Below are 12,208 nucleotides of genomic sequence, written 5' to 3' on the forward strand. Positions count from 1 at the left end.
GGCAGAGGGGCTCACCAGCCTACGCTTGGGCTGCCTGCACTGCTCTGGGCATGGGAGGTGCTGCGAGGGTGATGGGTGCAAGGAGGTGTGCATGGGGACAGGGGAGTGTGCATGGGTGCAGGGTTGGGTGCAGGGGAGTGTGCATGGGTGCAGGGATGGGTGCAGGGATGTGCATGGGTGCAGGGAGGTGTGCGCGGGCACAAGGATGGCTGCAGAGCCTGCGTTTGCAGCTTGCCGGATCCTGCAGCACATTCCAGTTCCTGAGCAAGGCTGAGGCTCAGCAGCGGCCGCACGGTGTCCTCCTCAGCCTTGCCGGAGCTGCAGCATCATGGTGGAGTGGATGGGGTCTGTGGGGTGGCGGGGGTGTGTGGGTCCTCCCCAGCCAGGCTGGCAGGTGCAGGATGGATGCAGTCTTTGCTAGTGGCGTGTGCAGCGCTGTGCAACAGCTGCACTGCTGCTCCTGCTGGCTCAGCACCACAGCTTCTCACCCCTGCATTGGGCCTGATTGCCGTGCCCTGATCCCTACTCTGCAGCTCCCTGGAGGGCTGGCAGTGGGGCCAAAGGCAGGCTGTGTCACCGCATTGCAGCTACATATGTGAGCCAGGCAGGAGCTTTCTCTCCTTGCGAGCGGGATGTGTGGGTGCTGTGCTGGCTGCAGAGGTAGAAAAGAATGGCTGCTCCCACCCACCCCATCCTTGCCCCTTGGGCACTTTATCACTCCCAGCTGTCCCCAAGCCCATGGTGACCCCTTTTAAAGTGCCAGTGTGCCACATTGGACAACTGAGCCTTTATTGAGCTTTGGCCCCGCTGCCCTGCGGGAGAGACAGGGCACGTAGCTGGCAGGACAGTGGCTCTGGTGCTGATGGTCACTGCTGGACCCTACGGATGGACTGGACCTGGCCCGTCTGGGCATGGGAGCCCCACTCCCGCACGTGCTTGTATTCGCCCACATGGCTGTCGCTCTCCAGGAGGTACTGGAAGCCCCGGTAGCCTGGGTACTGCGAGCAGACCCACCTGTGACAGAGCAGAGAGCAGAGGCGACTCAGGGCTGGCAGCGCCATGAAGCACCCTGTGTTGTGGATGCTGGGCAGCAGGCAAGGTGCCAGCAGTTGCCAGAGCATCCTCAGCTCCAGTTTGTGCCCCTGGTGCTGGGTTCTGGCAGAATGGAAGTCCCCAGGTTACTCACGCGCCAGAACGGACGAGGAAGGAGCCCACGGAGCTGCTGCCCCAGCCCAGGGCAGGGAGCGAGGGGCAGTCATCGCTCAGCTCCCCCCGCTTGCCCTGGAAGTTCTCCTCCTCAAACAGCATCAGCCTGCTGTGCCCGTGGTCCTGCCGCCGAGAGGAGCGTGGCATCGGCATGGCTGCTCTGCCTGGTCCCCCAGACGGGGGTGGGCTCTGGGGACCAGACTGGCAGTGGGCTTCAAGGATTGGCCCCACAAGAGGGAGCTGGGGCAGAGACTCACGGCGCAGGCAATGGGGCGGAAGGAACACATCCTCTCCACATGGTAGGCGTTGCTCCCACTCCACGACTCCCAGCATGGGTACTCGCCACGCTCCAGGACAAACTGCTGCCCCTGGAAGCCGCAGTGCTCGAAGCCTGCCCACCTGTGAGGGTGGGAACAGGAGTGAGACCCTGCAGAACCCTCCGCCCTACTCACATCTGGGGCAGAGCCTGCTGCATCCCACGGGGATGAGGCCAGTCCCTGGAGGAGGCAGCCCCATGGCTCAGGTGGCAAAAGGCACTGGAGACCTCCATCCTCCACCTCCTCTCCATCCATGCGGTCCCACAGCACCGCGGGGTGGCAGCCCTCTGTGTCCCCCACTCACGCCCCGCTCTCGATCTTGCAGGATCGGACGGTGCTGAAGCCATGCTCTGAGGTGCTGTAGCAGTCAGTGGTGAACTCGTGCCTCTTGCCCTGGAAGAAAGCTTCATCCCACACCACGATCTGGGGAGGATGGAGTGGGTCAGCGGCTCCACGAGTGCAGAGACCCCGAGCAGACACCTCACCCCCATGAGTGGGTGTTCACGGGGCTCAGGCTGCGTTGTCGGTCCTTCCCAGACTCCTGTACCTTCCAGAGACCAGAGGATCTCCTGCACCGGTGGGTCATGGTGGCTCTGCTGAGGCACAGGGGAATGAGATGGTTGAAGTCTGCCGCGGGGCTGGGGCATCGCTGGCCCCAACGAGCCTGACCAGACCCACCAGTCTTGCACTGGGGGCTTCACTTTTCCCTGGGACCCCCACATCCTGGGATCGCATGGACAGAGCAGGCAGATGGAGGCAGGAACCTGCAGCCACCTGCTCTGCTCTGCAGGGCTTGCTCCAGCCTCTGCCCAGATGAAGCTGCCATCAGAAGCCTGTGCACCAACAGCGTGGGAGGCAACGATGCTCCATGCCGGAGCAAGCACACAAGGCCAAGGCTCTCCCAGCACACCCAGGGCTGCCACCCAGGCTGTGCACAGCAGCAGGGCTCTGGCAGGGCAGCTGAGGCTGCACAGCCCCACAGCAGGGCGAGAGCGCTGCCTGCCCATGCACGGGGCTGCCCATGGAGAAGGACGCCCTTCCCACAGGCAGATCCCTGAGCCAGAGCACCCATGCAGGCAGCCCTGGCGCAGCAGTCCCATGTAGGTCCCCAGGTGTGCTTACCATGTGCAGGCAGGGCCAGCACCGGGGCGGCAGCTAGGGCAGCGCTGAGCCAGGAGTGCTGCAGAGGTGGCCACATGCACATGCTGAGCAGCAGCATCCTGTGCCACGGCCAGCGATGCCCCCGATCCCCCCGCCACTGCTCCCCTGCACTGAGGTGTGTGACAGCAGAATGGGCCACAGCCCATTCTTGGTGGCTGCTTTTGTCTCACGCCCCAGTCAGAGGACCCTGTAGCCCCCAGCCAGGTCACACCTGCAGACCAGGGTCCAGCCCTGGCTCTCAGACCATCCTCCTCACATTCCCCACAGCTGCTCTGCTCCCAGGATCCAGCCATTCAGGGCAGGGGCAGCTGCCACCAGGCTCCTGTGCTTACCTGGGTTGAGGTGCTGGTGTCCAGGGAGGTGACATGTCCAGCAGCCCTCCAGCTGGGTTTTTATAGCCTCCAGATAGAGACAGAGCCCAGGAGAGCATTACTGAAACCCCTAACTCAGCACATGGAGGGGAGGAGCGACTGGGCAGAACAAAGGCGACGCTGCAGAGAAGCTGATGAGCCGGGACACCATGGCTCTCACTCCCACAGCCCACGGGGTACAGACTGTGACCCCCAGCCTCACAGCAACAGAGCTGGGGCATCATCCCTTGGGTCAGATGGTGCTCCTGCCACATGCTCTATTCTAGCGTGTGGTGGGGCTGGGAGCATGTCCCCCAGCTCTGTGAGCACTGGAGGCTCCATGCCTCAACTGGAAGCACTGGGAGGTTTTCTCACTTGCATTTCTGGGAAGCAGATGGGAACACACCTCTCTACTCGTGACAGCACCTGCTCTCCCTGCTAGGACAGAGCAGCTCTCCCAAAAGACGGGGCAGCTCTTTTGCAGGTTGAGTACAAAGCAACCACAGAGCTTCATAACAAGAGAGGATCAGGGGCTCGGGGAAGCCAGAGGCAAGTTTGCAAAGAGGGACTAAAGATGCAGATCCAGACTTAGGGAGTGCTGCAGCAGCCTCCACCTGCAGGGACCTGGAAAGAACCTGCTGCAACCACACTTTGGGTACCAAAATACCTTCAAGCTTTGGTCCCAGTGATTCACCCATCAAATTATTGTGCTGGGATCATGCAGTGCTCCAAGAGCCAGGCCCCTTGCAAAGGCACCCGCACTGCCCGTGGGAGTGGGGAGCAGTGGGGCAGCAGCAAATGGAAGCTGTTGGGCAGGGTGGTAAAATCTGCGCTCCCACTTAGTGCTGTGTTTTGGGACAACATTTGCTGAGTGGCTGAGCTGGAGCATCCTCCTTTGTGTAGCCACAGCCCTGGACACTGCGGGGGAGGCAGAGCACCGCAGCCGAGGGGGGCTCCCATGCATCCATGTGCTTCTGGCTGCAGTGGGAATGCTCTGGCTGATCCAAATATCAACACCCCCCATCAAATATGTGTTTGGCACAAATTGCCTCCAGATTCTTGCCGTGGCCTGAGCTAAACTCAGCTTGCTTCCAACCACCATCCAGGTGATCACAGCTCGCTTGCTCTCTGCAACGTGTCCTGACACCAAGAGGTGGTTGTGTGGAGCCAGGGCTGCAGCTGGGGGAGCGCACAGTGCTCCTCAGTGCCAGGGACAGGACGCGGCAGCAGGAACTCTGTATGTAGCAGGACTCACCGGGGCAGAACAAACCACGATGCCTGCGCGTGGCAGGGCCGGGCTGGGTCAGCTCCAGCCATCTGCTCGGGCGGTGAGGCTTGGGCAACTCTGCTGTGTTTGAGCTGTGCATCCCGCATGTCCCACCGTGCTGGGGCGAGGTGGGGCTGGTGCAGGATGGGATGGTGCAGCCAGGGGCTTTCCAAAGCTCCTGCATGCAGTGGTAGGGATGACAGTGGGGAGGACAGAGATTTTTTGTCTAGGCGGACTCAGGAATTGCCAAGGATAATATCCCTGGAATATCCCTGATGCCAGCCCTTCCACAGCACCACCTCAGGGAATATCACTGGGCTGCTAAGTCCTCAGATTAAAGGACAAAGCAGCGTGAGGGAGCTGTCAGAAACAGAGCTTGATCCCTCTGAGGTCGGTTTGCCAAAGGTGATGGGAGCTGGGGGGAAAGCAGAGCCCCATGGAGTGGCCATGGGGTGGTTAACGCCAAGGAGCCACAGGCAAGGCAGCACTTAAATAACCCACCCTGGCTCTAAGAGGAAAAGAATGGAGGATAGGATAGAAATCTGTCTACCAGACATGAAAATAAACATAAATTGAAAGCCATGGATCACAAAAGTCTTCCCATCATCAAGGTGAGGGACCAGCCTGTGCCTGAGGAAAACAGGGCAGCACCCACACCTGGCCATGCGTGTGGGCATTGCAGGGAAAAAAAAGGAGGGACCAGTAAATGCTTTTTGTTTGAGATTTTGGGCAATGGTCCAGAGGGCGCAGCTGGGTTCCACCACTGCTGGCTGACACTTCGAACTTGAGGGGAACGAAAGACGACAGCAAAGCTGAAGTCTCTGAACTCTTTGAACGCACAGTCTTGGGTGTTTTGCTGCTGCCAGCGATGAAGAGTGAGCCCAGAAGTGCTGGATGCTGCGGGAGGTGAAGGGTATTAGGAAGTACGGAGAGAAGTGTGTAGATATTTACCTAATGAACAAGATCACAGCAGGCAAATCGGGAAAGCAGCTGATCAGAGGCTGGGTGGGAGTGAGGGGAAGGTCCACCCAGTGCCACCCGATGTGGAGAACAGTCGTGGGGTGTAGGAGACACAGCACCACAGGCTGAGCCACTGTGGGGACCTGTGCCCAGCATGTCCCCAGCCAGCCACCCCACAACACTCTGTCACGCAGACAGCACTTGACGCTCTGAGACCCCAAGAGGGTTTGGTACCCTGCAGTGTGGAGGTGGAAGAGGATGGATGGTATAGAATGAGGAGAGCACAGATTAAATGGAGTGAAACTCAGCTAACATCCATGGCAGTGGACACAGTGAGCAGGAGAACACCACTTTCAGAGGTTGAGACGATTTGGAAAGTGTCAGCTTTGACTACATATAATTTGGGGGAAAAGAACCAAACTCTTGAAGCATTTCAAATCATTTCATTCTTGCGTCCTGGCATCTCAGGCATTTGTGGGTACGGAGTGGTGCTTAAAGCCTGAGGTTTGGTGTTTAGGGGGGAGAAATGAGCACAGCACAGCCATGGGGCTGAGGACCCATGGCCAAGGGGCTGGGTATAATGCAGCCATGGGGTTGGGTATAATGCAGCCATGGGGTTGGGTATAATGCAGCCATGGGGCTGGGCAGGATGCATCCATGGGGCTGAGTATGATGCACTATGGGGCTGGGCACCACGCAGCCATAGGTCTGGGCATGATGCACCATGGGGCACTGGACTGGTGCCCCCTCCCTGGCGGCAGCGGCGCCGGAGCTGGGTGCCCACATGAGTCTGGGTGCTGAGGGCTGGGGAGGGCCGCGTGCCAGCGGCAGCGGGGCCGTGCGAGGGCTATATATGCGCTGTCGGAGTGGCCGCACGTGGGGCAGCGGGTGCTGCTGCACACTGCAAAGTGGCACGGTCAGGTCTTCTGTTGTGCCATGGGCACAAAGGAAAGTGCTGGGTTCAGCAGCTGGGCATGGGGCTGGGGAGAGGCTTCCAGCTCGCCCAGCGCTTTGCAGGATGTGATGACTGGGCGGCTGCGCAGACACTGATGAGCTGGCAATTCCTTTGTGCACCCGCCCGGGAATCTGCCCTTGCCAGGCTATAAAGTGGGGGCCTCACTGCGCCCCGAAACACAAGCCCGCTCACTCCAACAAGAAGCAGCAGCTGCCCAGGTAAGAGAAAACAGTCTCCGGGCACCGGGCTGCAGCTGGACCCGAGGCAGGGAGAGGGAAACGCAGGGTCTCAGTCGTGGCCACCACTGTGGTCACCATGTCTGGGAGCACCGTGGTGCTCAGCATCCCACTGCTCTCCACTCACCTGGCAGCTGCTGGTGACACTCATTTGTGGGGCCACCAGCATGGCGCCTACTGGAGGGCTTCATGCAAACTGGGCTGTCTCCTTCCCACCCCTTCATATGCTGTCCCCGTACCCAACTGGGCTCCCAGGAGCACCCCATGTGGGATGGCCCCTGCACCCAGTGTAGTGTTCAGGCCCCAGCTGGGCCAGGAAGAGCGAGGAGTAGGTGGGCAGCAGTGTTCAGGGCTGCCCTGGGCACCCCTGCAGTGGTGGGACCATGCTCAGGACTCTCCTGGCCACAGAAGGAGAGTATGGACTTCCCACAGTCCTCCTGGTGAAGGCAGGATCCTCCACCTGTCGCTGCTGAAGAACCTCCCAAACAGCTCCTCTCCCAGCCCCACCACCCCATTGCTGATCTCCCCTTCCCAAAGCAACCATCCCCAGGGCAGGGCAAGGGTCCAGCCAGGTGGTGGGTGCCCACGACCATGCAACCACTCTAACCTGCTGCCGGCATCTGGTGCCCTGACCCAGACTTGAGCCCAACACCACGATGTCTGAGACCACAAAACCCGCTGCTCCTGGCCAAGCTGTGGAGGAGAAGGAGAAGGCGGTGCCAGCTCCAGCTCCATCCCTCGACCCTGCTCCCGTCGCAAACAGCAAGGGTGAGGAACCCTCCACAGAAGCCTTCAGGGTAAGCCCTGCAGCTCCCCACGCGCAGCGATGCTGTCTGGGGGTGAGGGATGGTGGCAGCATCTCTAGGGCAGTCAGCAGGAGGAGATCGCTTGTCCCACAGGGAAGGACCCTTCTCTGAGAGCAGAAGGAGAGCACAGATGATGCCATCCCTCCCTGCTGTGTCCCTCCTGGGCAGCAGCTTCCTAGGTGCAGGATTTGGGCAGCCACTCGCGGAGCTGCTGCAGTAGGGATGTTCCAGGTGCCTCATGGCTGGGATGGCTCACTGGAGACCACAGGCTTTGGAAATGTTCTCTCCTGAGTCATAGCACTGGGGCTGAGTGCTGCCATCCACTCCCTCTGGTTGTCCTCCAGAGGCAGGGGTCCTGTGGGGCTGAGGGGGTTGGAGGAGGAGGCTGCGGGTGGCAGGGCTGGCACCGAAACGCTGTCATGGTGCTGGGGCAGCGTGCCACTGATGTGGCGCAGCGGGGCTGGGGACAAGGGGGGTCCCACGAAACTTCTGAAAGCCATGGTGTGGATGCAGCTCCTGGAAAAACAGTTCCTTCCTGGTGTGGTTGGCGCCTGACTCAGGAGACGTGGCTTTGCAGCAGCAAAACTTGGAGCTGGATGAGGCCATCTCAGAGCAGCAATGGCTCCTGGGGGCACCTTTCCATGCTCAGCCCATGTCCAGACAAGGCAGCTCCTGCACAGAGCCCAGCTTGGTGGGCCTGGCCACCAGACCTGAAAAGCTGCAGGAAGGCTTGGAGAGCTGAGTAGGACATGCAGAGTGGTGGGGTCATGCACGTAGTGTCCATGCAGGGACACGCACCACCACACTGCCCTGTCCAAGCATGCCTGTCCCTGTCCGAGCCTTTTCCTCTGTCTCCAGATCGTCGTCTTTGAGCAGGAGAACTTCCAGGGCAGGCAGATGGAGTTCACCACCGAGTGCCCAAACCTGGGGGACCGCGGCTTCGATCGGGTGCGCAGTGTCATCGTCATCTCTGGACCGTAAGTGACCCCAACCACAGAGGGGACCGTGTCCCTGGAAGTACTCTGGGGGGGTGGGGACACAGTCCAGTGGAGCAGCCTGTGGGCACAGCCTGATGTGTAGAGACACTTCGCTGTGACCTGGGCGGAGAGCGGAGCAGGGCCAGTGTGGGAGCAGAGCTGGAGATCCCAGGTGTCCTTCGAGGAGGGCAGGATGGCCCGGGCTGATGGGAGGGACACCAAGGGCATTTGTAAAGCAGAGGGCACTAGAGACAAACTGAAGGTTGAGGAAAGTTGTCCATTACATCTCCTACCTGAAGCTGTCCATGGGATGCAGGAGACCTGTAGATTTTAGAGAAGCACAGGTGAAACGAGACAGGTGCTTTGGGCCAAGCTGGTGGCCAGGGCCACCACAGGGACAAGGCTGGAGCAGCTTGAGGAAGGCAGGCAGGCAGCTCCACGTGCCATCCTGTGCCCAGGCAGCTCAGCAGGGATAAAGAGGCCAGGAAGGCGCCATGGGAACAGTCAACACAGGCAAGGACAGAAGTGATTGTCAATCTAGATGATAACTGCACTGAGAGGTGATCTTTGAGTTGAAAGAGCATCTCACTGTGGCCATGCTGGTCAGGGAAGGCAGCCTGGTGGCCGTGGGACAGCAGAGGGAGGCTGGCAGTGCTACGGGGAGGATGCATGAGACACAGTTTGCCTTGAGGGACTGCGCAAAGTGACCTGTGGTCACCTTGAATGACACCATGTAGCAGCGATGACAACTTTTTAGTTAGGAATGCAGAATATCCAACTCTTCTTGAAACAGAAGAGAGATGGAACAGCCCCAAAGGAGCTCAGGTGTGGTGCCTGGGAAGCTGCACCAGATATAGAGAGGGGAAAATTTGGAGACCAGGGTATTTAAGGGTCGTTAGGGTCCTAAATGCTCGGTGGCACTGGTGAGACTGTGCCCCAAAGCTTACTAAGGGAAAGACAAAAACAAAACCAGCCAAGCTCAGCCTTTGAAGTCAGCGCAAGGTCACTGTTCCTGTGGTACTCGAACACATCTCCTGCCAGTAGGAAAATACCCATTGGCATCTGCAGAAATAGCCCCATTTCGCAGGGAAATTGGAAGCAGTAAATGCAGGGCTGTTGTGGTGTTGAAGGCTTGTGGAGCCCTGAGCCTGTGACATTCACAGCACCTTGTGGCATTTTTAAAGAGGTGGCCTTTCAGCTGAATAAACCCCAAGAGCCCGTCCCCTGGTCATGGGATGAATGCCAGAGCTGGCTGAGGCTGCTGTAGCGGAGCATGCAGCGTGCAGGATTAGACAGCACAGGCAGCCCTGACCCGCGCTCGGGGATGCGAGAGGGAAAACTGTCCAAGTCCTGGGATAACATAGGGACCACTCTCTGGGGTGCAGCATGCAGGGCTCCTCAGCTGCTTAGAGTCCCACCGCTGAGGCAGAGGAGCATTGCATATACGCTGGTGTATGCTGCCAGCCTTGGATGAGTGCACCAGCGAGCGCTTGGCTGAGAGCCTGAAGGCTCAGTGCTTCACAGCCAGCAGGAGCAGGGGAGTCCTCCTCCCCCTGGACTCGGCACTGGCGAGGCTGCACCTCAAATCCCTGGATTCGGTTTTGGGCCCCTCCCTACAAGAAGGACGTTGAGGGTCTGGAGTGTGTCCAGAGACAGAGAAAGGAGCTGGGGAAGCTGCTGGAGGACAAGGGTTATGAGAAGCAGCGGAGGGAGCTGGGGCTGTTTATCCTGGAGGAAAGGAGGCTGATGGGAGACCTTGTCGTTCTCTACAACTCCCTGAAAGGAGGTTGGAGCGAGGTGGGTGCTGCTCTCTTCTCCCAGGTAGCAAGGGACAGGATGAGAGGAAATGGCCTTAAATTGTGCCAGGGGAGTTAGATTGGATAATAGGACACATTTCTTCACTTGAAAGGGTTCTCAGGCACTGGAACAGCTGCGCAGAGTAGTGGTGGTGCCCTCATCCCTGGAGGGGTTTATTAAAAGATGGGTGGATGAAGTGCTCAGGGATCTGGTTTAGTAGTGGACAGGTATGGTGGGACTCAATGATCTCCAAGGTCTTTTTGAACCAAACAGCTGTGTGATTCCATGGCAGCTGCCAGCCCTGTGTACCTGCTCCTGGAGAAAGGTGGGAGCAGGATGGTGGGGCCAGCCCTGAAACTTGCAGCCTTTTTGGGTGCTGAGAGCCTGGTGCCAGCACCCTACATGCTGGCGGAGCAGGAAAGGAGCTGCTGGGTGGCATCTGACATGCTGTTTGTCCTCCCCCTCTCCCCAGCTGGGTGGCCTATGAGCAGGCCAACATGCGCGGAGAGATGTTCATCCTGGAGAAGGGCGAGTACCCTCGTTGGGACACCTGGTCTAGCAGCTACCGGAGCGACTGCTTCATGTCCATGCGTCCCATCAAAATGGTGAGTGATCCAGGAGCCCAAAGCACCAGCACTTTCTGGCCAGGGCTGTGACAATGCTACCCGATGTCCCATTGCAGCAAGCTCAGAGGCTTCAGCTGCATCTTCCATCTATCTTCCCCAGGAGGCTGAGGACCACAAAATCTCCCTGTACGAGTCTGCTGACTTCAAGGGCAACAAGATGGAAATCCAGGAGGATGATGTGCCCAGCCTCTGGGCTTACGGCTTCTGTGACCGTGTGGGCAGCGTGCAGGTGCCCAGTGGAACGTAAGCTGGGATGGGGTGGCAGCTGCTTCCTGCCAGAATCCCCGTCCTCCCCTGCGCCCCAGCTCAGTGCCCGCTGGTCCTGAGCACCTGCAGGGAGCTCTTGGGCAGCCGGCAAGCACCATATGGCTGGTTTTGGTGGTATAGCCCATCACCCAGAGGGTCCCACCCAGCACATGGGAGACAGGGCACTGTGCTGGCTTCTCAAGAGTGCGTTGGCCATGGCATCGCTGCCCGTAGCGGCCGAACCCGCTCAGGTGCCCTCTGTTTGCTTTTCCCACAGCTGGGTCGGGTACCAATATCCTGGCTACAGAGGCTACCAGTACCTCTTTGAGACCGGAGACTTCCGACACTGGAACGAGTGGTCTGCCTTCCAGCCCCAGATCCAGTCCATACGCCGCATCCGGGACATGCAGTGGGACCAGAAGGGCACCTTCGTCACCCCTGACGCGCCCTCCGACTGAGTGTGCCGCCTGCTAGCTCGGCCCCGTGGGGCACCCCCGCCTCCCCCCGCGCTCGCCTGCTCAGCACTTTCCTTGTACATTGCACATTCCCTGGATGTATCCCACCTCGTGAGGCAAATTAAAAACCCCAGAAGACGAGAGCTGCTCGGGAGGTTCATGAGCGCGGCCACACGCGAGAACTCTGCTTTGCCGTCCCGTTTGAGCCCCATGTGGGACACGTGGAGGGGGGAGGTGGGTTTAGCCTGGAGAAAAGGAGGCTGAGGGGAGACCTCATCACTGCCTACAACTGCCTGAGAGGAGGTTGGAGCGAGGCGGGTGCTGGGCTCTGCTCCCAAGGGATAGGACAAGAGGGAATGGCCTCAAAGTGCACCAGGGAAGGTTCAGATTGGACAGCTGGAAAAATATCTTCATGGAAAGGGTTCTCAGGCCCTGGTAGAGGCTGTCAGAGAGGTGGTGGAGTCTCCGTCCCTGGAGGGGGTTAAAGAGTGGGCAGATGAGGTGCTCAGGGATCTGGTTTAGTGGTGGACAGAGACGGTTGGACTCGATGATCTCAAAGCTCTTTTCCAACCAAACAATTCTGTGATTCTATGATTGTCCCATTGGAACCGCTCTCAGGCAGGGGCTGCAGTGGGGGCACTGGGGAACGTGGAGCAGGAATGGGGAAGGGGGTGACAGGCAGACACAGGCAGACAGACAGACAGCAGCACGCATAGACACACAGACACAGGCATGTGCAGACACACAGATGCGCAGAGACAGACGTGCAGACACGGGCACGTTCAGACGGACAGACACAGTGATGTACAGACAGATGTGCGGACAGACATGAGCACATGCAGTCAGACA

At 59.2% G+C, this 12,208-nt stretch overlaps 2 protein-coding genes across 2 annotated transcripts; one reads left to right on the forward strand and one right to left on the reverse strand.

The window, feature by feature from the left end:
* Positions 1-866: 866 nt before the first annotated feature.
* CRYBA4 (crystallin beta A4) lies at positions 867-2,109 on the reverse strand. The gene is made up of 5 exons (XM_009560484.2): positions 2,071-2,109; positions 1,828-1,946; positions 1,464-1,605; positions 1,187-1,329; positions 867-1,014 (listed from the first exon to the last, which is right to left on the reverse strand). The coding sequence occupies exons 1-5, from the start codon at positions 2,107-2,109 to the stop codon at positions 867-869; spliced, it is 591 nt and encodes a 196-aa protein (XP_009558779.1).
* A 4,213-nt stretch (positions 2,110-6,322) lies between these two features.
* On the forward strand, positions 6,323-11,485 carry CRYBB1 (crystallin beta B1). The gene is made up of 6 exons (XM_009560483.2): positions 6,323-6,434; positions 7,090-7,249; positions 8,117-8,235; positions 10,505-10,637; positions 10,759-10,901; positions 11,182-11,485. The coding sequence occupies exons 2-6, from the start codon at positions 7,109-7,111 to the stop codon at positions 11,360-11,362; spliced, it is 717 nt and encodes a 238-aa protein (XP_009558778.1). The 5' UTR covers positions 6,323-6,434; positions 7,090-7,108; the 3' UTR covers positions 11,363-11,485.
* The last annotated feature ends 723 nt before the right edge of the window (positions 11,486-12,208 follow it).

This window comes from Cuculus canorus, chromosome 17 (genome assembly GCF_017976375.1).
Source record: "Cuculus canorus isolate bCucCan1 chromosome 17, bCucCan1.pri, whole genome shotgun sequence".
Classification (NCBI taxonomy): domain Eukaryota; kingdom Metazoa; phylum Chordata; class Aves; order Cuculiformes; family Cuculidae; genus Cuculus; species Cuculus canorus.

Bases quoted from the DNA above. Each gene is read 5' to 3' on its own strand.
- CRYBA4 (XM_009560484.2), bottom strand. From the start codon at position 2,109: ATGACCCACCGGTGCAGGAGATCCTCTGGTCTCTGGAAG. The intron at 1,947-2,070 runs GTACAGGAGTCT...CATCCTCCCCAG, and splicing joins GATCCTCTGGTCTCTGGAAG to ATCGTGGTGTGGGATGAAGC. The intron at 1,015-1,186 runs GTGAGTAACCTG...GCTCTGTCACAG, and splicing joins TTCCTCGTCCGTTCTGGCGC to GTGGGTCTGCTCGCAGTACC.
- CRYBB1 (XM_009560483.2), top strand. From the start codon at position 7,109: ATGTCTGAGACCACAAAACCCGCTGCTCCTGGCCAAGCTGTGGAGGAG. The intron at 8,236-10,504 runs GTAAGTGACCCC...CCCTCTCCCCAG, and splicing joins GTCATCGTCATCTCTGGACC to CTGGGTGGCCTATGAGCAGG. The intron at 10,638-10,758 runs GTGAGTGATCCA...TATCTTCCCCAG, and splicing joins CCATGCGTCCCATCAAAATG to GAGGCTGAGGACCACAAAAT.